The sequence below is a fragment of the Polypterus senegalus genome, chromosome 12 (genome assembly GCF_016835505.1).
Source record: "Polypterus senegalus isolate Bchr_013 chromosome 12, ASM1683550v1, whole genome shotgun sequence".
Classification (NCBI taxonomy): Eukaryota; Metazoa; Chordata; class Cladistia; order Polypteriformes; family Polypteridae; genus Polypterus; species Polypterus senegalus.
The window spans coordinates 64,801,575-64,829,269 of NC_053165.1; the positions used below are offsets into that span (position 1 = coordinate 64,801,575).

General features: G+C 39.9%; 2 protein-coding genes across 5 annotated transcripts; both read left to right on the plus strand.

Annotated features, from left to right (window-relative positions):
- The first annotated feature begins 1,204 nt into the window (after positions 1–1,204).
- Positions 1,205–13,208, plus strand: ogfod2 (2-oxoglutarate and iron-dependent oxygenase domain containing 2). Of its 3 annotated transcripts, none has more exons than XM_039771979.1 (7): positions 1,205–1,515; positions 1,597–1,653; positions 5,536–5,646; positions 7,513–7,612; positions 9,274–9,398; positions 10,246–10,503; positions 12,746–13,208. In XM_039771979.1, the coding sequence occupies exons 1-7, from the start codon at positions 1,396–1,398 to the stop codon at positions 13,016–13,018; spliced, it is 1,044 nt and encodes a 347-aa protein (XP_039627913.1). In that variant the 5' UTR covers positions 1,205–1,395; the 3' UTR covers positions 13,019–13,208. The 3 variants fall into 3 exon arrangements, with proteins under 3 accessions (XP_039627913.1, XP_039627915.1, XP_039627914.1); XM_039771981.1 differs by having other exon boundaries at positions 1,205–1,475; positions 5,536–5,668; XM_039771980.1 differs by having other exon boundaries at positions 1,205–1,475.
- On the plus strand, positions 12,950–27,432 carry arl6ip4 (ADP-ribosylation factor-like 6 interacting protein 4). Of its 2 annotated transcripts, none has more exons than XM_039771983.1 (6): positions 12,950–13,021; positions 16,951–17,233; positions 17,811–18,143; positions 18,229–18,346; positions 24,568–24,637; positions 26,214–27,432. In XM_039771983.1, exons 2-6 carry the CDS (start codon positions 17,014–17,016, stop codon positions 26,268–26,270), a joined length of 798 nt encoding a protein of 265 aa, XP_039627917.1. In that variant the 5' UTR covers positions 12,950–13,021; positions 16,951–17,013; the 3' UTR covers positions 26,271–27,432. The 2 variants fall into 2 exon arrangements, with proteins under 2 accessions (XP_039627917.1, XP_039627916.1); XM_039771982.1 differs by lacking the exon at positions 12,950–13,021 and adding an exon at positions 15,209–15,487.
- The last annotated feature ends 263 nt before the right edge of the window (positions 27,433–27,695 follow it).

A 27,695-nucleotide genomic window follows, 5' to 3' on the forward strand; every position in this document is an offset into this window, starting at 1 on the left:
AGGGTAACCTATTGGTTATTATACGTTTAAACGACGTAACGAGAAAGAATATTATTTATTTAATCTTGTTAAATTGGTAACATTTCGTATTTATACATTTAGAGAAAAGCCAAGCAAAATGACACCTTTTAATGGCTAACTAAAAATATTACAGTATTTATAAATTTAAAGTTTTCAATCAAAAACATGTGTTTCTTATATTCAAAAATAGAGTTAAATTGTATGCTCAGACCATTCCAATTTCAAAAATGTAACTATTGTTATTTGTCAAGTTTTTCATGTTTTTTTCTGTAATATCCTCGAACGTACCCTCACAGCTTATCTATTTTTTCTATCGCAGTAGTTGTAATTTCTATATTATAATAAAGATTAAATGGTCGTGGTAGTGACAGTGGCTACCCGATCTGCCCAGTCTCAGACTTCCGAAACTCTTCCTAAAACACAAGAGTGGCATTTACACCCTCCAGAGCTAAGCTGCACTTTAAAAGGGGCTCATTGAAGGGCACGGGGGTCACCTGCAGGCGGCCCTGCGCGTGCTTGCGGCTCTGGAGCAGGCGGCCCTGCGCGTGCTTGCGGCTCTGGAGAAATAGCGTGCAGTGACGACGTGCTGCCTATAGAGGTCACCAAAGGCGCGCTGAAGGAATAAGAAAGGCGCTATATGATTGATAGATAGATGTGAAAGGCGATATATGATAGCTAGATAAAATCAGTTCTGAAACAATCAAAAAGAAATTGGTGACATTAATGCAGGAAATGCCGTCGCTTGCTTCGTATCTGTCTATCAGTCTACTATAATATAACATCGTTAATTTTTGTTTATCGGTTTAAAATAAAATCATTATTTTTTAAGAAGTTTATAATAAAACGTTGTCAGTGTTAGTATTGCGTATTTGCAATGTTGAAATATTTGTAATGTTTTTAATGCACCCAATTTCGGTGCTTTTGGCTCGAGTAGCACAAATTTGACTATGCATCAGCTAAATGGCGTTTTTTTACACTATACATAAAGTACAAACGTCCTGCGATTGACTGGCGCCCTGTCCAAGGGATTCTTCCAGTTGCTTTGAGCTTTAATCTCCCACGACCCTGCTCAGATTTAAACGAGTTTAGACAATGTACTGTAATGGTATGGTAAAAGCGGAACCAATGTTCCCGTTGTTGTGCTCTCACGGTGCTCATATCTAGGTGGGTAGTGGGCGTGGCGTTCAGCCTGCGCAGTTCTCGCCGCCACAGATGGTCTCTACAGCTCTTCTCCCTTCAACGAATAGAATGCACTTGCACACCTGATTTGTGGGTATATCCCTGCGGTGACGAGTGGTGCTGTGGCTCTGCAAGTGCATGCTATTGAGGACTTCAGTCACCTCAGTGTGTTAGTTTAGCTTGGCGCCGATCGAGATGTCATCGATGCAGTTCTACCACTGTTCGTGTTTCTATACGGATAATATTTTTCTGCCAGAGTTCAAACTTCACATTAGGTACATGTCCGAAGAGCAGTTCCGACAGACGTACGGAGCGGTAAGCACAGTGGCGACCGCAGATGTTTGACAAATCGTAAATGTCGATTACCTTCAAATGTATTTGTTGTGTCACTTGCAGATTTTGAGAAATCGTGGCTGTTCGACGACTGAGCACTTCCAGAAAGTCTTAAAACAGGTAATGGCAGTTTGTGCACTGGAATGGCTGTGTGTCATGAAGGATCCCCATTCCACTTGAGTGTTAAAAGTGGGCGACAGGTGGTTTAGTTTCTGGACGACTTTTGTTGTACAAGTGCAGGGAAGCGCAGTTCTGCCGTGGTGGTCCTGTTAAAATGAATACTCGTCGGTCTCAAAAGACTGTAGAGATGCGAATGAACAACGGGGGCTAATGGCAGAATGGAGGGCTACAGAAGCCCCCTTCCTCGTGTGGCCTCGACACCATGACAACAGAAAGAGTCCGACACGGCAGACACCTGTTGACACGCACAGTGCATCACACTTTACAAGTTCACCCGAGGAGTGCGGTTTTAAAACGCGTTCGTGCTACAGGCAGGCGATCAGTCTTCTTCCACGGGGTTAGTAGCGCATTACTGGATAAAATGGCTTTATAGCTAGAAATGTACATGTCGTTAATAGTAATAAAACACATTCATGATTCTCTCTGGACTGACCCTTAAAAAAAAATTGACCAATCCAAAACGTCGCCCTTAAATTACCGGGATAAAGTCATTTAAAATTCAAAGCAAAAATTAATATCCTGGGGAAAAAACAACCTAGTGTTAGTAATTGCCAGTTATAATATTGATTGAGCTTTTATAAAAGACCAACCTACTCTTAGGATAAATACATTTCTCAGTATTATTAAATAGCCTGTTTCCTGCCTATCTGTCTAATTGCTGAGGCAGACACATAATGTCGTGACAAATTAAATAACTGACATTTATTCACACAAGTGAACCAGTTAAAGAGACTGAGCTGTAATGGACACTGTATGGCCAAAAGTTGATGGATAACTGACCACCGCGGCTAGATAGATAGATAGATAGATACTTTATTAATCCCAAGGGGAAATTCACAAAATCCAGCAGTAGTATACGATACAAAAAAACAATATTAAAGAGTAATAAAAATGCAGGTAAAAAGAGACAATAACTTTAACGTTTACCTGACCCCCCCACCTCCCGGGTGCAATTGAAGAGTCGCATAGTGTGGGGTTCTCCTCAGTCTGTCAGTGGAGCAGGACGGTGACAGCAGTCTGTCGCTGAAGCTGCTCCTCTGCCTGGAGATGATCCTGTTTAGTGGATGCAGTGGATTCTCCATGACTGACAGGAGCCTGCTCAGTGGCTGTCACTCTGCCACAGATGTTAAACTGTCCAGCTTGGAGATATACAATACAATGGAGATATACAATACAATATATGAGCTTGTAGGACATCCCATTCCAAAACCACAGGCATTAATATGGAGTTGGCACCACCCCACCCCACCCCACAGCAGCCTCCATTCTTCCCTCAAAATTTTGGAGAGCGACTGTGGGAATTTGTGCAAATTCAGGTAAAAGCACATTCGTGCGGTCAGGTACTCATTTTGGACAAGAAGACCTGGCTCACAGTCAACATTCCAGTTCATCCCAAAGGTGTTCACTAGTTGAGGTTGAGGTCAGGCCACTCGAGTTCCTGCATGTCTTTATGGACATAGTCCTGCTGGAACAGGTAGGGGCCTTCCCCAAATTGGAAGTGCACAATATTGACTAAAATGTCTTTGTCTGCTGTAGCCATTAGAGGAACATAGGGGCCAAGCACAAACCCCTCTAAACCGTACAGTGTGCACAGTGCAGTCCAGAAGGTGGGGTCATCCTGGCATTCACCAAGCCCAGACTGGTCCATTAGAGTGCGTGTCGCTGCCCCAGAGCCGAATGGCAGTGAGCTTTACGTCACTCCAGCTAACGCTTGACATTGCACATAGTGATCTTAAGTTTTCGTGTGCAGCTGCTCAGCTATGGAAACCCATTTCAGGAAGTTCTTGCATTTATTTTGCTTCAAAAGGCAGCTTAGAACTCTGTTGTGACAGTGGGTAGATTTTTTTTTTCCATGATGCAGCACTCAGTGGCCCCACTCTGTGACTATGGGTGGTCTGTCACTGCATGGCTAAGATGTTGTTGCTTCTCTACACTTTCACTTCACAATAACAACACTTAAAGTTGCCTGGGGGAGATCTAGCAGAGCAGAAATTTCACATACTGACTTAGGACAAAGGTGGCATCCTATGACAGCAAAACATTTAAAATCACTGAGCTCTTCAGTACGACCCATTTGTCAGTGGAGATTGCATGGCTGTACGCTTGGTGTTGTACACCTGAACTCAGTAAACTGGAGGGGAGTCCACATACTTTTGGCCATACAGTGTATGTGTTTGCAGACCTAACAGATTCTGAAATAGAGTAAATAAACACAAGTAAGAAAACGTTAGACTACTCGTGCAAGAAGTGAAAGAAAAGGTCAGAAAAGCACACCGAGACAACGGCTCCAGCCATAAGGAAATGTTTTGAGACGCTGGTGGTCCCAAATCTTGTACTTAACCTTCAGAATGGTTTTGTTGTTGCCACTTATCCATTCTGACTGTTGTGTGTGGATAGTATGATGATTCAGAGAAATTAAAACAATGTCCTTGTAAGTGCAGAAATTTTTGGGATAATTAATTTGGTATCACTCTGTCAACATGTTTATACTGTGCAGCACTAAAACTGAACAATTACGGCTGTACACATTACTAAGTACATAATTAGTACACCCGCAGATCTGTTTAGACATGCCACTGTAGGCTAAGTAGTTGTGTCATCCAAGAAAGAAACAGAGAAGTTGTAAGATTAGCCAGTAATGCTCACTTACCATGATGCTGGAGAGTGCTGACGTGTTAATGTCGACTGGCACACTGGAACATTAGTGTGAACACTGTCAGGCTATACAGTGAAGTTCTAAACTGATACATGGAAACCTAACCCATTAACACTGAGTGATGGCCAGTTGACAGTGGAGGGCAGGAAAAAAAAAAACGCCCGTCAGCCACACCCACCGAGGAAATAAATGGGCAGCCATTAACAAATAAGTTGGAGACGTTCACAGTTCTGGGGAACTCCGTCAGGCCACCAAACCCCTCCCGGTCATTCAGCAGTGTGCTGGCTGGTCTAATTTGATAACATAATTTGTCCATCTTTTAATTCCAAAGTTCTCAGTGTCTAAAATGTCTTTCCGTGGGTAGGAGTTGTGATTCTTGACTACAAATGAGGAACTCCTAGTAAGTGTTGTTCACGGTGTAGTAAATAATAAAAAAGCACTACTACTTTATAATGAGAATGGCTTGACTTCTTCAGACTTAAAGATCAGTGCCGCCGTCTATTCTTTCTAGGATGGTGGCACCCACCTTTTACACACAAAGGGCCTTCCTACACTGTAAGTCTGCTTTGACCCTCATTCTCCAGTCAACTAGACCCGATGTTTTGCATTTGAGACACTTCGTTAGCAGTGGTTAGCACAATGATTTTTATATAAAACTGGAATGGCAGCATGGCACCGAATCCCATGACCCATCATGGTGGCAGTTACTGGTTTGCCTCATTTCAACAACAACAACAACATTTATTTCTATAGCACATTTTCATAAAAAAAGTAGCTCAAAGTGCCTTACATAATGAAGAAAAAAAAATAAAAGACAAAATAAGAAATTAAAATAAGACAACATTAGTTAACATAGAAAAGGAGTAAGGTCCGATGGCCAGGGTGGACAGAAAAAACAACTCCAGATGGCTGGAGAAAAATAATAAAATCTGCAGGGGTTCCAGGCCATTTCTGTAGTTGGTTTTTTTTTTGGCCTTTGTGTGACACAAAACCACAAATATCGGTGCGTAATGATCATCTCTCGAGATGGTCTGGTGGGGGTCAACACAGAGTAATGAGAGTTGCAAAAAAAAAACGTGCTGTGCTACATTGGTTCAAAATTGGATGGATGGGCTGAACGGAGTTGGCATCCTACTTTACTGCACCATTTCAACGTTTTTCCCTAGATTGAAAAGGAGATTTATCGAAGAAAGCTGCTTGACGAGGAAGTGATAAAGAGATCTGCAATGATTCGTGAGATCTACAAACCGTTCCACCGACATGTTTATGTGCTACAGGTACAGCGCGACGTCCAGTAGGGTATGATGCATTTCATTTGGTCACCTAACATTTACTACCTTTTATGAGTGGTACCAGTAATGGCGCACAGCACGATAACATGCAGTGAATACAATTGACTTGAGTGCTCCTAGTTTTCCTGCTCTTTCTCTGTATGTTTAGCACTCATTTGCTCAGAGGTTGATGTGCCTGCTGCTTCCCGAGCAGCTCTTCTTTTCTCCACCTTAGCGGCCTGCTTCTTCTCTTCTTTCGTCGATATCTTTTTGCGTTAAAACTGATTACGTCAGTTTTTGTGTTGCAATTACTTAGTACATTTTTCTTAATTTTTCACTTAAGCTGGCACTTAAGTCTTCAATCTGCCTCAAGAATGATTTAAAATATGAAGAGGTAGGGAAACTGACGGCAAAGGTGGTAGCGAATGAGAACGACGCCCATACACATGCGCTGCACTGCCTAGAGTTGATTCTACAATAAAATAAAATAAAAATAAAAGAGGAATAACCTTGGCGGTCAGTCATCACCCTGAAAACAGATAGTAGACGCCACATAGTACATGTGTACCAAATTTCAGCTCAATAGCTCAAACGGTTTCCGAGCTACAGGTGATTTAAAATCCTGGACTGACAAACGGACAGCCACGGTAGCGTATTATATATATCTCTATTATAATAAAAAAAATCTTTGGTCGAGATGTGAGGCGGTTGGCGCACAGCGTGCCCCGTGGTGGAAGAGGGGAAATAACTCATTCACTACAGCTTTATTACTGTCAAATATCAAGAAATAAAAAATGAATGAAATGAAAATAACAATCACTTTAAATTGTATATCCAGTTAACCAAACCTGGGGGGGACTGGGCAAGCGAAGCCCCCTAGTAAGAAGATAATTATACACTGCAGGAGAGAGAAGTACTGTAGCTAAGGCAGGGGGCCTGAAAAGCCAGTCCTGGTGGGCTGTAGTGGCTGCAAGTTTTTGTTCCAACTCAGTTTCTTATGAGAAGACAACATTTCTTGGTTAGGCAACATTTTTATGCTTCATTTTAGTCATTCTTGCTTGTTAAGACAACTTTATTGCTTATTTTAAACTTAAACAGCTGCATTTAAAGTTTTTTTTTTTTTAAATCTTTACTAGCAATGCGATGAAAATGAAAAAGGAAGCAGCAGTTCTGCTTCTCGTTTGTTTCCATTTACACCTGACTGTGTTCATTGTGAATAATCTGGTTTAATCATATATTTAAAAGGAAACCAAAGAGAAAAATGTGAAGGACTGAGAATTACTCCTCCGCTTCAGGCCACAAATCATCTAATTATATCTATAAAAAGGGGAAAAAGAAATCAACGATATGTGATAAAACTGACATGGTCCAAAGAAAAACACTAACCAACCATAAAATGAACTAGGATATGTCTTTACCCAGGATTGGTTACTAGATAAGCAATCATGTTGGAACAAAAACCCACAGCCACTGCAGCCCTCCAGGACTGAATTTGCGACTCCTTGGTTAAGGCATTGATCAAGAGGTTCCTGGTTGTCCTCCCCACCATCTATGGGCCATTTTGTCAGGATGAGGACGCATGTTGATAAACAGCGAGACCCACGATTTGCCATCAAGATAATTCAGTTCAGAAACTAGCAGGCATTTTTCATTTTCTCGATTACAATGACAAAGTCCTACAGACGATATCTTTCTGGATGAGGCATTTGAAGATTTCTTTTAAGTATACACAATAGTCAGGTACAGGGTAGGAGCCGAGCCTGGATGTGGCACCAGTTCATCACAGGTCCATTATGTATGTAATTATAAAGCTTGTCATCACTTCTCCGTAATCCAGATGCTGCTCTAAGTCTTAATCTTCTGTTCTTTCAGGAATCCTACCTAGCCCCAGAATTTCTAGAAATTGTTACATTTTCAAAGTGTGAAAATGCCTCCGTGGACAGGCTGCCAAAGAGCATCGTGCAGCTTGCAGGTATTTTATCCACAATTCTTGATGCGGGAGATGAATTTCATAAACCCGTGATGTTATGTTTACACTGTCAGGTCCAAGTCTCTGAAATTGAATTAGTAAAGAGCTCTGAGCAGACGTCGGTGCTGTTTACATACACAATCAGATGATGTGGAATATGTGTCCAATAACTGGGATTCACACACTTTGTTATTGATGATAATACTCTTCATTTTTTACATTTTTGAGATAGAGCTTGTTTTATAAATATAGTTAGTGTAAACAGGAGGGCTAAGCCATTATATGCCTGACATTTAATGCTATAGTTTTCTCCACCTCCACCATTCAAAGAAGAATATGGATACATAGGAGCAGTCAGGAGTGGCAGCAGAACTGTATTGTTAAATACTTAGATGAATGACAGCGGTGGGAGAACATGAAACGAATAACACTTTGATAACCGTGTACTCGTATTGCCACACACCTCTCTCCTTTTAATGTGCCTCATGGTGCACAAGAAAGAGAAAATCCTCAACTGTTTAAACTAATCACAGTTGGAATTCATTATCTCATAGGAAAGCCGGCTGTATCCAATATCAAAAAAAAAATCTGCGACCATATTGATGCTGGGTATTCTGTCTGTGACAGATTTTTGGAAAAACTGGAATCGGGTGACAGAGTGGTAAGGCAGATGTGCCCTCACCTACCTAAATGGGAACTGTACATTCACAGTGCATATTAATTGAAGAAGAGCATCGGGCCTCAGGATGGCCAGAACTTTGTTTTTCTAATAGAGTTTTGTGACACTCCAATATGTAAGACAGAAAGATTTACTCCTAGTTTTAAATAAATCTACTTTCTATATATAAATTCCTAAGCCTAAAAGTGCAACGATTTTATGTGACGTTTTTTGTCACGCTTTAAATCGGGCTTATTTTAAAACCTACATATGTATGTTTGGTATCATTCTTTTCAGAATTTATCAAACTTTAATGTGATGTTATTAGATTTTCAGATTCTTATTCTGTTTTTAGATTATAAACTGAAAAATATCAATAACTCACATCCTGTGAGATGAGATTTTGTGCCAAAAGATTTAGCCACGTTTGGGGCCGGAAATAAAAGACAAAGAGTAAGACAGCTGCTGTACAGTCTTTTAAATGTTCAAAGTGCCGTGCGAGATGCAGATCACGCGGCATGGCAGCAGCAGCAGCAGCAAGCCAGCACCTGATCGAGCAAAGAGGAGGTAAACAAAAAACTATTTGTTTACCATTGTATCACCGTTTGAGAGGGGGTTTCAGAGGAGAGAACGCATCTCCTTGGGGTGCGTTCAGCCCTTCTCTTCACAACACAGGCGGCAGAGACGCAAAGAGGCTGGCACGTAGTGCAGGCCAGGGGATTGGTTAGCAAAGCGAGCAGGGGGTGAACCCCCTAGTAAATAAATAAATAATGGCAATCATACTCATCATACCAGCAAACCTCTGAAAGACTAAGGTGGATGAAGCAGATTTTTGTTTTGTGTGATTTTTTTTTAACAAGAGTACCTGCTTGCTCTGTAATCAGTTTCATGATTCTGTCAATTTAATTGTATTGTTAAACTATATATTCTTATTTTCATATGCTAATAGTGTGTTGCAGAGTGCATAAAATGACACTCCTACTATTTTTGCATTCACTCCAAAAAGCTCCAAGGACCTATCGTATACCTGTGTTTACTGAAGAGTTCTGCAGAGATTTCATTGAAGAACTGGAGAATTTTGAGCAGTCGGAAGCACCAAAGGGAAGGCCAAACACAATGAATAACTATGGGGTGAGAGCATAAAGAAGAACGAGGCTCAGCCTTTTCCCATACTATTGAGTGAAACTCCTAAATAGAAACTGCCATGGTTGTTGTAAAGTTTAAGTGTGAGAGCTACTTAACATGCCCAGGCTCCTGCTGTAGATAATAATAATAAAACATTTTATTTAATAGGCGCCTTTCTTAACACTCAAGGTCACCTTACAATGAAATTAAACAACATTCATATAATAAAAAGAAAGAATGATAAAAAGCAATGAGGTACAGAGGTAGTAGCAAACACACAAAGATAGAGGCAGTAACAGTGTTAAATTCACAATTGGTATGCCAGTTTGAAAAGAGAAGTTTTGAGGGTAGTTTTAAACTGTGTTATTGAATCGAGCTGATGTATATGAGAGAGAAGAGAATTCCCTTGTTGAGGAGCACTGGGAGAGACGCTCGAGCTCCCATAGCACAGAGTTTGATGTGTGATACAGAAAGTACAGCTGCAGATGAGAATCAGAGTGAGCGAGAGGAGTGTCAGTCTGTAGGAGATCAGTGAGGTTGTGGAGAGCTTTAAATGTTAAGAGCGGTATTTAGTATTGTATTCGGTAGTTAGATCTATGGACATTCTCTTGGTTTTCACTTTGTTCTTAAGTTGTATGGATAAAATGGTTAAAACGTGTGGATAATATCACTTGTTTTAAAATCTCTGTATTTGCTTGAAGGTCACTCATCCTCCTCCTTGTAGCTTACTTAAGCAGTTTTAATTAAAGATTTACAGATTTTGCCATATTTTAGTAAAGACTTGAGAAAGAACCTCAAACTGCCCACCTAGCGTTGATGTTCAAATGGGTCACATTACTTTTATCGATTTCAGGTTTTACTAAATGAACTGGGCTTTGATGCCACCTTCCTGACTCCCCTCCGAGAGGCCTATCTGTGCCCTGTGGCATCGCTGCTCTTTTCTGATTGTGGAGGGTATACTCTGGACAGCCATAAAGCGTTTGTGGTAAAATATGCTTTGCAGCAAGACTTGGATTTGAGCTACCATTACGACAATGCGGAGGTCACTCTGAACGTGTCATTGGGAAAAGACTTCACGGAGGGGAGCTTGTATTTCGGGGACATGAGACAGGTATTTCCTCTTCCATCTTCATAGTTTTTTTTTTTTTGTTTAGTTACTATGTTGTCTTGAATGTTTCTACTTGGAAATCTAACTTTGTCATATACTAAAGAACAAACTGTTCAGATAGGTTTTCTCAGTCCATGTGCTGGAAGAAGTTCATCTGCTGCTTTTCTGGGTGATCTGTTTTTTCATGAGGTTTCATCTGAGATTGAGATATCAGTTTTATTTCACCCTGAAAGGCGGGATGAAATGTTGACCCTCTTTGTGGCTGTGGCTTCTACTGCAGGGATAGGCTCCAGCCTCCTATGACCATTAACTGGTTTGAGTGGGTTTGGAATGTAAATCTACATTTTATTTTGTTCTTCCTAAGGTATTGCAGTTCATAAATATGTATTTTCACACATTTGGCAAAAATATTGGCTTGATAGAGTGATAACTCCATTCTCTTACTCCTAGCCTGCATTTTGTAAAGTAATTACTAGCCAGTGATTAGGCCGTTAATGACCTCTTGGGCACAGCCGTCAACAGTGTGTCTGTCTGTGGAGAGAGTGTTACCTTGTCGAGAGATTTACTTACCTCAGTAGTGACATTCATGTCTCTGGTGACTCTTCCTATGAAGTCAATAGACGGATTGGGAGAGCATGGGGGGGTCATGAGGTCGCTGGAAAGGGGTGTGTGGTGCTCCGGATATCTGTGCAATAGAATGAAGGTCCTTTAGAGTCCTGGTGCTTCCTGTCTTGCTATATGGTTGTGAGACATGGACGCTATCCAGTGACCTGAGATGATGAAGACTGGACTCCTTCAGTACTGTGTCTCTTTGGAGAATCCTTGGGTACCGCTGGTTTGACTTTGTGTTGCTCATGGAGTCCTGAATGAAGCACATTACCTGCATTGTGAGGGAGCATCAGTTACGGCACTACGGCCATGTGTCGCGATTACCTGAGGGTGATCTGGTTCGCAGGATCCTCATTGTTGTGAACACGAACGGCCTTGATCGGTTATCTCCTGTGGGTGGGACTGGACCATGTGTCTGCCTTGAGGGGGTTGCCCTCCGGGATCCTGAGATGTTTTGTTATATGGTGGGCACGGCCACGTGCTGTACCAGTGCATGCAACCTAACCTAACCTGATTATCTAACTCTGACAGATCGAGTCAGCTATGGAATGGGTCTGCGTAGAGTTAATTTAATTAAAGTAAGTAAATGAATCATAAACAATGAAAAGAATACAAACTTAACTTGTACTTAATTAGCAAAGTGAAATTAAGGCATAAACCTCCAGATATAACAAAGAGTGAAAGCATTGGGTATTTCTGAATTACACATCCATTTAGTTTCTGAAGAATTTTATTCTTTTAGTTACGGCAAGGGAACTCAGTATTGTAAAAAGGAGGAGCCATTGATAGTGTCCACCTGCCCAGTGCCAATTTCCAGTCACCCAATATCCTGACCCTGTGTGTCTTTAGGATAAATGATTAAGACCACATGGATCTGATGCTCACTATACACCAACAGTGACTGGGTCAGAATTTGAACCCAGGATTCTGGAGCTGTGTGCCAGCCTCTTTGCCCACCATCTCACTAACTTCTGAATTGGTATCTTTAAATTTTAGACCCCTAAACCTACCAGTTAAAACTAGGCAAGGATTTTCACTCAAAGCTGGAAATTACTTTAGCTTGGAATGAAAAGTCAACACCCATAGTTGTTTCTCAAGGAATAGGATTAGTAAACGGTGGTCCACATGGAGCCACGCAGGAGTTGCCACAGCCTGATTGACAGTGCATGCTGTAATTCTGCCAGTAAAATGTTATCACGTGATACAAAACCCAGTTATTTTGTGCAGTAGTTCAATGTTTCTCAGCCTGAGGTCATGACCCAGTGTTTCCAAGGTATGTGTCCTTTCACGGGGTGGGGGGTTCTCTACCTTGGTGAATTGAGCGCGATTGTCAGGACAGCGACCCGCCACGTTCCAGTAGCATTATAAGCAATCGCAACACACAAGCCACTGGCAGCAACCTGCGTCCCTGTGGTTGAGAGGCACTGGTAGAGTTCATGTGAGATAAAAACACAACTGTCCACATCCATCCATCCATTTTCCAACCCGCTGAATCCGAACACAGGGTCACGGGGGTCTGCTGGAGCCAATCTTCCAGCTAATTTGCATTTCTATAGTGGAACAAAAGTGATGTTTTGGTGCAAAATAAATTGGCTTTTCAATAACTGGTTGTTCACGGATTGTTTTTCCTCTGCAGGTTCCAATAAGTGAAACAGAATGTGTCGAGATTGGACACAAGACCACACATGGCCTTCTGCATCGTGGGCAGCACATGCATGGCGCTCTTCCCCTCACATCCGGGCAGCGTTGGAATCTTATTATATGGATGCGATCCTCAGTGGTGCGCAACCAGCTATGCCCCATGTGCAATAAGAAGCCGGAGCTGGTTGAAGGAGTCGGATTTGCAGACGGCTTTACGAGAGAGGCGCCAACACCGAGTGCCAACACAGAGTCCTGTGTCGTGATCTAAAATGTGAGGCTGTGAAATGTGGTCTAATGCACTTTAATCCATATTTAAAATAAAAAAAATACTACATATAGTTTATATGTGGAGGTGGGATGTAACAGACAGTTACAAGTGGTCAGTGACAAATGCAATGCATATGTCCATATTATATGCCGTTTGGTATGGGATTCGTAAAAGTACTGTTAATGTTTGTGATGTGCCATCTGTTGGAATGAAAAAATCAATACATTTTATCACTACAAATGTCTGTGAGGCACAATCTGTTGGAATGACGGAGACATAGCAACTAGACAGAAACTAATACTCTTATTAAAGTGGTAAATATCTTAATTGAGCATCAATCCACTTGGCGTACATGTCTGATAGATCATTAGTGCCTGGGCGGTTTCTCTGTTCTCAGGATGGGTTATTTTTTAAACTGATCAACACTGATCTACAGAGGCACCCATGTCATTTTAAACAACTCATCATCCATTTTGTATATTTGCAGTTTGGTGTTGCTGGCCAATGGGTGCAAGGCAACAGTCACACTTGAATGCCATTGATTCCTGTATACATGCAGTGGATATTAGAGCACCTGTGACCAGAGCACGCCCTTCAGTGGCCACTTTATTAGGTCCAGCTGTCTAATAGTGTCTTTGCTTTTAAATTCTTTGAGGCCTGGATTCAACATCAAGTGCGGAGGAGATTCCTTAGGGATTCTGATCCCTGCTGACACTTGACAACATCTGATCTGAGATCTGAGGGCCGTGCAATCTGCTGGACTTCTGGTCACCGTTATGGAATTATGTGGAGCCAATGTGATGTGTGCTTTGTCCATTATTGCCACTGCAGTGTGTCAATTTGAAAGGAGAAGACAGTGACCGTAATGGGAAACAATTGTCCACGGAGAAGCTTAGAACGCAATCAGATGATATTCAGCTGATATTAAGAGGATTAATGTCTGCCAGCCACCACTAGCAGCTGCACCAATGACACAAAGCACAATTCATAACAGATTCATGCAGTAGATGCTGAATTCCAATTCTACTAGCTGTATGTAGCAGCAGAAATCAAAAGTTGCAGACCAGACATGTCCACTTATGTTTGGCTATCACATGATTGCTAGGGACTCTATAAGTAGCCACTAAGTGTACATTAAAACAAAATTTGATGTTAGTATATCCTTACTTGTTACATATTATTGCTGTCATATCCTAGTGCTTATGTAGTCTTACTCTTTACTGAAACATTATAACAATCTAGACAAGAACAGGACATTCAGCCCAACAAAGCTTGCTAATCCTATCCACTTAATTCTTCTAAAAAATTAAGTTGAGTTTTGTAGTTCTACTGTCTACCACACTACTTAGTCACTTACTCCACATCTCTGTGGTTCTTTGTGTGAAGAAAAACTTCCTAATATTTCTGCGAAATTTACCCTTAACAAGTTTGCGAACGTGCTCCTGTGTTCTTGATGAACTTGTTTTAAAGTAAATATCTCAATCCACTGGACTAATTCATAAACACTTAGATTATGTCTCCTCTTCTTTTCCTTTTGTTTAAACTGGAAACGTTCAATTTCTACAGACTCTCCTCATAACTCAGACCTCCCTTAATCAGCCTTGACTCTCTCCTCTGGACTTTCTCTTGTTTGTTAAATGGAGACCAAAACTGATTACAGCACCCCTCCTGGGGCCTCACTAGTGTGTTACTGATTAACAATTTGACTTAATGAATCATCCATTGTAATTCTATGTGTGTAGTACCGAAGAAAGATAGTTTTACATAAATAATATTTTAACTTTGCAGGTTTCCATGCATACAGTTTTTCATTAAAAGTGATTGAGGGTGACATTATAAATGTCCTCATGTGGTTTCAACTGTTTGACCCCTCAGTAGGCTATGTGAAAGTTAATTTTGTCCGATCATGAACCAAAAGAAAAAAGATGGACAGGCGGACTGATCAGTCTGATTCTAGTCTCTGCATCCATCATTGATTCCCATCAGGGTTTGGGGGGCAGCCGCCTGCCCCTGCAGTATTAGACCTGGGGCAGCAGGCAGCTCTTGACATGACGGCAATTATTAATTTTAATAATGAAATAAAAATGGGCTCAATCCTACGTTTTCGGTTTACAGAAAAGCTAACTTTAAAATTCTTTAGGGTGAGGATTTGAAGTTAAATCACTCATTACGAGGGGTGGCGTTTTTAAATGATATTTACACTAAAACGATTAAGTGCGACATTCGAGACGACGGAACCTGTGCACAACAGATTAAGATGCACGGACACACTTTGACGATGCACAAGGATGTTTTCCCATTTTAGGTGTTGAGGGACGGCGGGCAACAAATGGGAGAAACCGAAAGCGTGAGGGTCTGTGTAATAAATATAAACAACCGTCATCGTCTTCTTGCATTTTGTGGCATTGGGCTGACGCAGTAACGTTTGTATTGTTAGTGCAGCTGGACTGAAGGCATCAAATTAAACAGGTGAGAATCACAAGTCCTAATAGTGCCGAAGATTCTTCTTACTTTCGGCTTTGCAGGTGGAGTGGGGAACTAGCGATTCTGACTTGCAGTAACGCACGATAAAGGACAGCTGCAGCGGCGTCTCTGAAGTTAAGTTCTGTCCACCCGGCCAGCCATCTTCCTAATATGTTTAACCTCCCTGTCGGTTCCACAGTCAGTGCGCCGTGTTTACCTTGAGGCGATCTCACTTATTTATTCCGGGCTCTTATTAGGCATTCCAATAAGTACAGTAGTGGGAGGTTTAGAATTATTCACATATTAAGGAATGTGTTGCGATAATTAACGGCACGGTGGCTTAGTGGTTAACACTTTGCACTTCGGACTGCCTGTGCATCAAATAGAAAAAAAATGAAAAGGAATGCAACCAATGTGAAGTGAAATATTATATGGCGCTCAGGACTTTCTCGTAATTCTTGCGCCATACACTAGTAGTAGGCCTGTCCCGTGGATGGAGTCCTGTCCTGTGTTCGTGGGACCGACCTATTGAAACTCAAATGCGGCCCCTTATACAGTAATGTATCAAAATACACACCTAAACACCAATCTGCTTACCTGATGCATTATTTAAGTCGTGAAGTGGCGAAGGCAGAGTTTTCCTCCATGCAGATGTGTGAGTTTTGGACAGTGGGTAGCATCCTTGTAACATCTGAAGCCCATTCCTTTGACCTACAAATAAAGTTCAAACTGTTTATTAAATCACACATTTGTTTTTTGTAAAAAGATTACACATTGCTTAAATTGTAGTGCGACTCCATGTTTTTAAGATTTAAGATGTTCGTAGCTTTTACAGGAGACAGAACTGTAAATGCATACAAGGCGCAAATTAAATGATCAACAGATCGCCACGGGTACTCACCCAGGATGGTTTTTAGCAAAGATGAGAATATTAGAAGTAACAACCGCACAAAACATGGAAAATTAAGTAATGATGAAGGGAAAAGGCTCCATGATGGTAATTGTCAAAATAAAGTAATCCAGTGCACAGCAAACTTGAGTAGCTGGTCTCTTAACTGCCATTGAAAGAACAGGTGAACTCCACTATACCTTGTAACAGTTTAATCTATGCCAGTGGTTCTCAAAATGTGGGACAGGCCCCCTAGGGTGGCGCGAAGATGTGAAAAAAAAGAAAACAAGAATCGAAAATATGAAAAATACATCTATTGAAACCAAAACAAATTAACTTAAACTACATTCTGATAGGCCTACTAGAAAAATAAATATAGAGTTAGATAAATGTCAATAAAAGTTAAGTTGGTATAATGAAGTATGCATCTATGATATATCATTAATTAAAAAAGAACAATTTGGTATTAGTGGGCTCCTTTCAAAAAAACGTTAGGGGGCGTGATTAAAACTGTTACGAAAACTCGGGTTGCAAATACGTAAAGGTTGAGAAACGATGATCTTTTTTTTTTTTCTTTCAGATTGTGCATACTGAATGAATAATTAAACTTTATAAACCTACTGAGGGCAAGTTGCTGACCGCCATGGGACACAACCGGTCACACAGTAGGTCAGTGAGCAGAAACCGGGGTTTGCCGGAGAAGAAGGTCTCAAAGAAAAAGAAGAGAGAAAGCAAAAGCCAGAGTCTTCATGATAGGAAAGACAGAAGTTCAAAGCAAAAAAAGAGGAAGCATTCCGACAGCAGTAGCTCAAGCAGTTCCTCTCCACACAGAAAACGGCATAGATCCCCCAGTAAAGACAAAGGTAGGTCTCACCTGCAGGTAATGAAGGCCTGGCCACCTTAAAGGCGGCGGCAGACCTTGGACTTCATCCCGCACTGTTTATTTGACGTCAGCTTCAGCAGTGACACTTGGAAGAAAGAGACTCCATCTTACATAAATGTCATAAGGTGCTGTGACCCAATGAGACATTCATGAGATCACAGGAAGCTTAACACATCTTTCTTATCACTTAGCTTATCTGGCAAATCTTCTAAACTGTTTGCTAAGATTACTTAGTACTATGCATTAGGAAATCTTTGGCTCCCCTGGTTGGTGTGATCTGTTTACAACCTGAAATACATTGTTTGAAATGTACAAGACCTCTGCCTTTTTCTCTAGCTTCTGAAGACGCCCTGCAAAGTATGCCAGCTAGAGGCCATTTGGTTTCATCACGTCACACCAATCTGCTTTTTATTTCTAGCACAACAGATATTCCAGTATGCACTCCTGACAGTTTTAACCTTTTAAAGTTTGTTGAAATGTCCAAAATTTATTTTTGGTTGTTGATATATAAATATACGAGGTTTGCTGATTTTTGTTTTTTTTTAATTTGCCTTAAGAAAAAAAGAAGATGAAGCAGAAATCAAGGTCTTCCTCCTCCTCCTCTTCATCTAGTTCTTCTTCAAGTTCCCAGTCATCCTCCTCTTCTGAATCCAGCAATAGTGACTCTAAGTCAATGAAGAAGGACAAACGTAAGCATAAGAAGGACAAAGAGCGGGAGAAGAAGAAGAAAGAAAAAAAAAAGAAGCAGAAAAGAATGAAAAAGAAAATGATCAAATTGAAAAAACAAATGAAGAAAGTTATTCCTACAGAAATGGCTCCCAGGAAGGCAGAAGAAGCAGGATCTTCTCTTGTAATGTGGCAGAGTGACAACTCTGTGGAATTAGGTCCTGGTAAGCAACTGGATGTTGATTTCACCAAAATGATAAAATGCAAGGAAACAGTGGTAAAAGTATCACTGTACTGTTTTCTTACCAGTCATGACGGATGAACAGAAAGCACGCTTCATGACCCGGAGACCTATCACCAAAGAGGAGTGGGATGCCAGGCAGAGCGTCATCCGGAGAGTTTTGGATCCAGAAACTGGGCGCACAAGGTTAGTTGTATAATCACAAGGCTGAGCAATATGGATTAAATATACAGTAGCTATATGCCTATATATGATGTATAAAGTATGTACATGCAAACATATTTGCATTATACTGCAGGAATACCTACGTACATACAGTGGTGTGAAAAACTATTTGCCCCCTTCCTGATTTCTTATTCTTTTGCATGTTTGTCACACAAAATGTTTCTGATCATCAAACACATTTAACCATTAGTCAAATATAACACAAGTAAACACAAAATGCAGTTTTGAAATGATGGTTTTTATTATTTAGGGAGAAAAAAAAAATCCAAACCTATATAGCCCTGTGTGAAAAAGTAATTGCCCCCTGAACCTAATAACTGGTGGGGCCACCCTTAGCAGCAATAACTGCAATCAAGCGTTTGCGATAACTTGCAGTGAGTCTTTTACAGCGCTCTGGAGGAATTTTGGCCCACTCATCTTTGCAGAATTCTTGTAATTCAGCTTTATTTGAGGGTTTTCTAGCATGAACAGCCTTTTTAAGGTCATGCCATGGCATCTCAATTGGATTCAGGTCAGGACTTTGACTAGGCCACTCCAAAGTCTTCATTTTGTTTTTCTTCAGCCATTCAGAGGTGGATTTGCTGGTGTGTTTTGGGTCATTGTCCTGTTGCAGCACCCAAGATCGCTTCAGCTTGAGTTGACGAACAGATGGCCGGACATTCTCCTTCAGGATTTTTTGGTAGACAGTAGAATTCATGGTTCCATCTATCACAGCAAGCCTTCCAGGTCCTGAAGCAGCAAAACAACCCCAGACCATCACACTACCACCACCATATTTTACTGTTGGTATGATGTTCTTTTTCTGAAATGCTGTGTTCCTTTTACGCCAGATGTAGCGGGACATTTGCCTTCCAAAAAGTTCAACTTTTGTCTCATCAGTCCACAAGGTATTTTCCCAAAAGTCTTGGCAATCATTGAGATGTTTCTTAGCAAAATTGAGACGAGCCCTAATGTTCTTTTTGCTTAACAGTGGTTTGCGTCTTGGAAATCTGCCATGCAGGCCGTTTTTGCCCAATCTCTTTCTTATGGTGGAGTCATGAACACTGACCTTAATTGAGGCAAGTGAGGCCTGCAGTTCTTTAGACGTTGTCCTGGGGTCTTTTGTGACCTCGGATGAGTCGTCTCTGCGCTCTTGGGGTAATTTTGGTCGGCCGGCCACTCCTGGGAAGGTTCACCACTGTTCCATGTTTTTGCCATTTGTGGATAATGGCTCTCACTGTGGTTCGCTGGAGTCCCAAAGCTTTAGAAATGGCTTTATAACCTTTACCAGACTGACAGATCTCAATTACTTCTGTTCTCATTTGTTCTTGAATTTCTTTGGATCTTGGCATGATGTCTAGCTTTTGAGGTGCTTTTGGTCTACTTCTCTGTGTCAGGCAGCTCCTATTTAAGTGATTTCTTGATTGAAACAGGTGTGGCAGTAATCAGGCCTGGGGGTGGCTACGGAAATTGAACTCAGGTGTGATACACCACAGATAGGTTATTTTTTAACAAGGGGGCAATTACTTTTTCACACAGGGCCATGTAGGTTTGGAATTTTTTTCTCCCTAAATAATAAAAACCATCATTTAAAAACTGCATTTTGTGTTTACTTGTGTTATATTTGACTAATGGTTAAATGTGTTTGATGATCAGAAACATTTTGTGTGACAAACATGCAAAAGAATAAGAAATCAGGAAGGGGGCAAATAGTTTTTCACACCACTGTATACCAGTCAGCCACAACATTTAAAACACCCATGTAATAATGTGTGAGTCCCTCTCATGATGCCAAAACAGGTCTGACCCTTGAGGCATGGACTCCACAAGACCTCTGAAGGTGTCCTCTGGTATGTGGCGCCAAGACGTTAGCAGCACATCTTTTAAGTACTGTTAAGTTGTGACATGCGACATCCATGGATCGGACGTGATTTTTCGATTGAATTTTGATCTGGAGAATTTGGAAGTGAAGTCAACACCTTGAACTCTTTGTCATGTTCCTTAAGCCAATATTAATCAATATTGGCAGTGTGGCAAGGTGCATTATCCAGCGGATAGAGGCCACTGCAATTACGGAATAATGTTGTCATGAAGGGATGTATGTGGCCTGCAACAATCTTTAGGTTGGTGGTACATGTTAAATTAATCTCCATGTTAATGCCAGGACCCAAGGTTTCCCAGCAGTGCAGTGACCTGCCTGCCTACATTCTTCTTCAAGTAAATGACACACATGGACCAGGCCACCTTCCTCCATTACTTCATGGTTTAGTTCTGATGCCCACGTACCCATTGTTGGAGCTTCATCTGGCCATCACAGTTTGTCAAAGCTGCTCATATCCTCACACTTGCCCATTTGTTCCTTCATCCAACATACATCTTCAAGAAGTGACTGTTCACCTCCTGCCTAATATATCAAACCCCTTGACAGGTGCCACTGGAGCAAGATTATCGATGTTATTCACTTCACTTATCCGAAATTTGAAAGCTGGGGCTGATTAGTGTACTGTATATATATATATATATATATATATATATATATATATATATATATACGTATACTTATACAGTACATACAGGACATTTAAATGTACATATACACACACACACATATATACACACACACACACATATATAGCATATAGATTTAATAATAGATATATATTACCAGTCAGAAATGGTGTTTGTTTCTCATACTACATACACACTTTGATAATGTTCTCCTCTTATGCAGTTGTCCGTCTGGGCCTTCCCTTTCTTCGTCTAATCTGTTTAGATCCCGTTTGCTGTCTTCTCTCAAAATACACCTTTGTATGAAATGTCCAGTTTCTTGTCAATCTGTCATATGGAATAACCTGTATTTTGCAAAACAAGAATAGACTAATGTGTTTCTTAAAAAAAAAAAAATTATTAGATTTTGGATATACTTGAACCCAGAACTTAACTTTAGGAATGCAAGTATCTTGCAACTTAAGTCAACTAAGTAAGACATTTCAGCAGTGCTAATAAAATTTCAAAGGTTTCTCTAATCATCAACTTATATTTGAACTAATTAATAAGCCAAGGGAGATGACCATTAGGACCCTGAAGGAATGGCTGCTGAAAATTGGGCTTTGCAGTCACGTTAATAATAAATTAGAAATCCGTCATTTCAAGCAGTAGTAAGAGCTATTTGAAACACTAGGAATGTTTTAGCTGCATTTTAAAATCAATTTAATGGTATCTTGATTAAAAAATATCATTTTTTGTAAAAAAAAAGGTTGTGTGTATTTGTATACATACAGGTGCAGGTCATAAAATTGGAATATCATGACAAAGTTGATTTATTTCAGTAATTCCATTCAAAAAGTGAAACTTGTATATTAGATTTATTCATTACACACAGACTGATGTATCTCTATATATAATCTTCATTTGGATCTTGATCTTTGTTTGTCCACGAATGAATTAGAAGAAGAAGCACTAGATGGCAGTAGAGAGACAGCTAAAACACAGGCATTGCATTAAGAATCTCCTCCAGGCTTATACTACTGAAGACTGTAGTACGCCAGTCACACCTCAAAACACAGACATTCAAACTAAACAAATTGTTGTGCTTTAAATTAACTAAAGAGATCTTCATTTAGATCTTGATCTTTGTTTGTTCGCGAATTCCACGCATGCATAGACCATCTTCTAGTTTAGTACGTTGTTGTTACTCATGGATGTCAACAATGTGCCGGAATAACGAAAGGGGTGGTGGGCAGTGTTACGCTGGTTAGCTCCTGAGGCCTGGTTAGAGAATGAGATTGCCGAAGATAAAAGATACGTGCCTACGTAACGTATGAATGAAAGAAAGACAGTGGGTAAAATGAACGACAACGTAACAGCACGTTCCGAAATTATTATTGTTATGTTGTAGCCGACGAGTGCTGCATGTCTCACAGTTGTACCGTGGCTTGCTCACATGTCAGTGAAGTGATCCCTATTTATGCTTTAAAGAGCCTGGATACCTATGTGTCCCCCTTTTATAACCATTGCTCCGTGTATATTGCCTTACTCTTTGGATTGCCACAAAGCAACGTGGGAGATTGGAGAAAGGTTGAGAAGACATCGTGAGAGGAAACGACAGCGTCGTGAAAACGAGACGGACTGTGAACGGACAGAAGCAGAAATGCTCCTACACCACCACATAATTACGATTCAGATAGTGATTGCGAGTAGGCCATTCCTATCGAATCAATATCCAAGGGTTTTCTTTTGTAATTTTGTTTCCCTTATAAAAAATCATAATGCTGTGCGACGAAGGGCCCAGTTCACGACTGGCAGCCATGTTTAAACAGGGAGCCCTTCACAGACACCTTTAACACGCGCAACGTAGTAGGGCGCACACGGCTAGTTTCAAATGTTTATTTCTTTTAATTTTGATGATTATAACTGACAAATAATGAAAGTCCCAAATTCAGTATCTCGGAAAATTAGAATATTGTGAAAAGGTTCAATATTGAAGACACCTGGTGCCACACTCTAATCAGCTAATTAACTCAAAACACCTGCAAAAGCCTTTAAATGGTCTCTCAGTCTAGTTCTGTAGGCTACACAATCATGGGAAAGACTGCTGACTTCACAGTTGTCCAAAAGACAACCATTGACACCTTGTACAAGGAATGCAAGACACAAAAGGTCATTGCTAAAGAGGCTGGCTGTTCACAGAGCTCTGTGTCCATGCACATTAATAGAGAGGCGAAGGGAAGGACAAGATGTGGTAGAAAAAAGTTTACAAGCAATAGGGATAACCGCATCCTGGAGAGGACTGTGAAACAAAACCCATTCAAAACTGTGGGGGAGATTCACAAAGAGTGGACTGCAGCTGGAGTCAGTGCTTCAAGAACCACCACGCCCAGACGTATGCAAGACATGGGTTTCAGCTGTCCCATTCCTCGTGTCAAGCCACTCTTGAACAACAGACAGAGTCAGAAGCGTCTCGCCTGGGCTAAAGACAAAACTGCTGCTGAGTGGTCCAAAGTTATGTTCTCTGATGAAAGTCAATTTTGCATTTCCTTTGGAAATCAAGGTCCCAGAGTCTGGAGGAAGAGACGAGAGGCACAGAATCCACGTTGCTTGAGGTCCAGTGTAAAGTTTCCACAATCAGTGATGGTTTGGGGTGCCATGTCACCTGCTGGTATTGGTCCATTGTGTTTTCTGAGGTGCAAGGTCAACGCAGCCGTCTACCAGGAAGTTTTAGGGCACTTCATGCTTCCTGCTACTGACAAACTTTATGGAGATGCAGATTTTATTTTCCAACAGGACCTGGCACCTGCACACAGTGCCAAAGCTACCAGTACCTGGTTTAAGGACCATGGTATTCCTGTTCTTGATTGGCCAGCAAACTCGCCTGACCTTAATCCAATAGAAAATCTATGGGGTATTGTGATGAGGAAGATGCAATATGCCAGACCCAACAATTCAGAAGAGCTGAAGGCCACTATCACAGCAACATGGGCTCTCATAACACCTGAACAGTGCCACAGACTGATCGACTCCATGCCACGCCGCATTGCTGCAGTAATCCAGGCCAAAGGAGCCCCAACTAATATTGAGTGCTGTACACGCTTATACTTTTCATGTTCATACCTTTCAGTTGGCCAACATTTCTAAAAATCCTTTTTTTGCATTGGTCTTAATTGATATTCTAATTTTCCGAGATAATGAATTTGGGACTTTCATTAGTTGTCAGTTATAATCGTCAAAATTAAAAGAAATAAACATTTCAAATACATCAGTCTGTGTGTAATGAATGAATCTAATATACAAGTTTAACTTTTTGAATGGAATTACTGAAATAAATCAACTTTGTCATGATATTCTAATTTTATGACCTGCACCTGTACATATGTATTGTACTATGCAAAAAAACATTCTTTTAACAGTACATAGTAAAAGTTAATCTCGTGATGTTAAGGATGTAAAAAACACACAATTGCACAGTATTTCACCTAAACTTTATATATAAAAAAATAGGTAATCACATTTGTAAAACGAACTGATTATTTAGAATAAAAAAATGTACAATTTTCTAAGCCTATTTTTTAAAAACAAAGCTATAAAATACTACAAGGTTGAACCTTGCAATCATATCCTTCTGTAATGTTATATGTATAATGTTATAAGACATATGCTTAAATACTATAAACTGTTTTTTTTAACGGTGACATTTGTTTGTACAGGTTGGTTAAAGGAGATGGAGAAATATTGGAAGAAATTGTCAGCAAGGAGAGACATAAAGAAATCAATACGGTAAAACCCTTCTTTTTTCACAACTTGAAACACACACAAGATTGGGTGCTACTTTGTATTCATTATTTATATTCTGATTAAATTAGATTTTAAAGAAAAAAAAACCTTACCTCTTTATTCCAGCATTCAGTATTTCCATCTGGTTGACTTAAGTAAACATATGCAGCTTGTGGCCTGGAGTGCTGCTAATGAGAAGTCTACAGGTCCAAAATAAAGGCAAGGAGACCAAAGAACTAGAACAAAAGTGTGTTTATTAACAAAATAATAACATAAGGGAGAAAATATTACCAGTGCATTAACAAGTAAAATGATAAAAATAAAATCCTTTCTATTCCCTTGACCTGACTGACACTTGTTATTATTTCTGTCTACACACTTACCTTTTAATCAAATGACGAGCCTTTTTTTTTCCTCACCCGCTGTTCCTTTAATCACAAGAAGCCTCTGTTTTTCTTACCAGTCAGGGTTTTGTTAACAGTCCCCCTTGGTCTACGGAAATCATTTCTGTCCAGGAGAGGCTTTTCAGGCCTTGGACAGGAATATTTTTCATGGAATATTCAGGAAATGACTTCCAAGGTCAGGACCAGTGCCAGAATCCCTGAAGGTGTTTTCCTAGAGCTTACCAGGGCCCCAATCCCTTGTTAAGGGGTAATACAACCCCCAGACTACCTGTCTATTACAGTGGCTAGTCAAATTGAAGGGTCTCCTGCTGCCAGCTATCAACATGCCCATGATAAGTGTTTTACAAATATCATAAGCTCAACGTCTAGCAGCACCTTTCAGGTCAGGAGTGTCACTGGCAATGCCACTGTCAGTGCACCTAACATTAGGACTCCAAAAATATTGATTTGTGTGGTATACCCAAAACGTACTTGCACATAATAGAACTGTACACAAAGTAAAAACTTAACACCTTTTAATGCAAAACAAGAGCTGCCACAGCTTTTTGGCCAGAAATTTCAAAGCTTCTAAAGTAGTTAATATTTAAACTGCACGTTATTGCTATGTCTTTTAATAAAACAGAAGATCTTGTCTTTTGTAAGGTTATTTTCACATTGCTTACTCTGGAAATGTAACAACATGACCAAATATCCTTACTTGTGTAGTCAGTTCTATGCGTTTCATTCCTATTATTATTATTATTATTATTATTATTATACTGATTTTTTTGGAGGAAAATGATGGGTCCATAGTTCTGGTACTACACAGCTTTGAATAATCTCTGTTCCAGGCAAAACTATATAAACCTAAGTGAATCTGGCTACATTTCCATTCATCTTAAATTCAATGGTTGATGCAAGTCTTTAGGGGAGTGCATTGTGTGTGTTTTTGTTTCAGCAATTAAAGTCAGATAAGCTTATCTCTGACCTGAAATGACTGTCTGAATATTCTCAAGTGTCTCAGACATGTAATACTGTCGTTTATCCATTTAGTTTTAAGACATGGAAATGCAGAGTTTTAAAGTTTCCATGAAAAACAAACAAATGAACAAACTGAAACCTTTGTCGTAAATGGAAAATAAATGTGCAATATTTATGTTGAAAACCACCAAGCTAAAACATATTCTCTCTTACAGCAAGCAACACTATATGATGGATTGTCTTACCAATCAAGAATGGGACTGAATAAATAATATGGATTTGAACTGTGGCAACAATTGTTTTTCTTTTCCTGCTGTTGTATCTTTTGCTGGACAGAAGACCTCTGTTAAAAGTTCAGTTTCACTGTGTCCACTGGTGCTGTTCTAACATAAATATTATATACTATTGTTTGATATGTTTACATACAAAAGGCACAATTATTTGTTTAAACTCTTAATTTTCTAGTGTTATACATGTTATTGGTATGCATTAGTAAGCCTCACTTAAAAAGAAAAGTTGAGTAGTACCTCTTGCAACTATAATAATATTACTACTACTACTATTAATAATAATACCAATATGACAAGACCAATGCAGTCTTTGTATAGCTTTGAGGTTTTTCTGAAAAGAGCAGAAAATGTTATAATTATAAATACTAGAAAGATATCAAATGTTTCTTTCCCACCATTAAAAGAAAGAAATGACACACTAATAGCTTGCTCAAGAGTAAACTTCTATTTACAGCAAATGGTCGATTATGACAGTACACAGGGGTTTTTCAGGCTATAAATTTGTATATACAGAAAACACTGAGGAAAAAAAAGTCCAATTTCTTTAAATCCACATAACATACAATGATACTGTACACATAGCAGACCCAGGCATTCGAACACTGCACTGACAGCCAGAAAAAAATAAATATGTAATTGTGGAGTATAACACAGATCTTAACAGATCAAAATATTTTGCACACTTAGACTGAAATAAATACAAAAAATCATAATTGATAAGCAGCAGTTTAATTTCAGGAATAGTTTTGTCGTTTTATACCTGGTGTGCAGTCACCTTTCACATCTGGCAAATTATTCTTTTTAAAATTATCTGTAATATGCAGTTGTGTTCATATATAATTCTTCTCTAAAATGACACTCAATATAAAACTCACTGAATTTGTAAACATATCTAGGAATTTTGAATAAAACCGTTACGATGCATCAACTGTCCACTTCCCCAATATAATGAAAAATAAATAGCATTTACAGAATTGTACTGTGCTGATTAAACTAGGTAACACTTTCCTTTTTAATTCTGTGAATGAAAATTTTTAGCAGCTATTTACAAAGAACTATTTTTAAAGGTATGATTTTTTGTATCTGTAAAAGATTTGTGGACAAGATTTAACTGGGGCTGTGAAAATAAAATTGTTTATTTCTACAATGTCTTCCTCATTTTCACAACTCAAATTCATTCATTCATTTTTTTTCTGCTTTTCCTGGTGAGGATCGTTGGTATTACCAAGATGAGCTTGGCTGACAAGGCTTCATTATTTCTGCTAATCTCTCACCCCCCCCCACCATTTCTGATGAATACCCAGATTCTCTTAGGACAGTTGGGAAATATAGTCCCAACTTTGTGTCCTCCTTATTTTACTGTGTCATGCTTTGTGCATCTGCCCAAGAAGGCACTCGGGGACATCC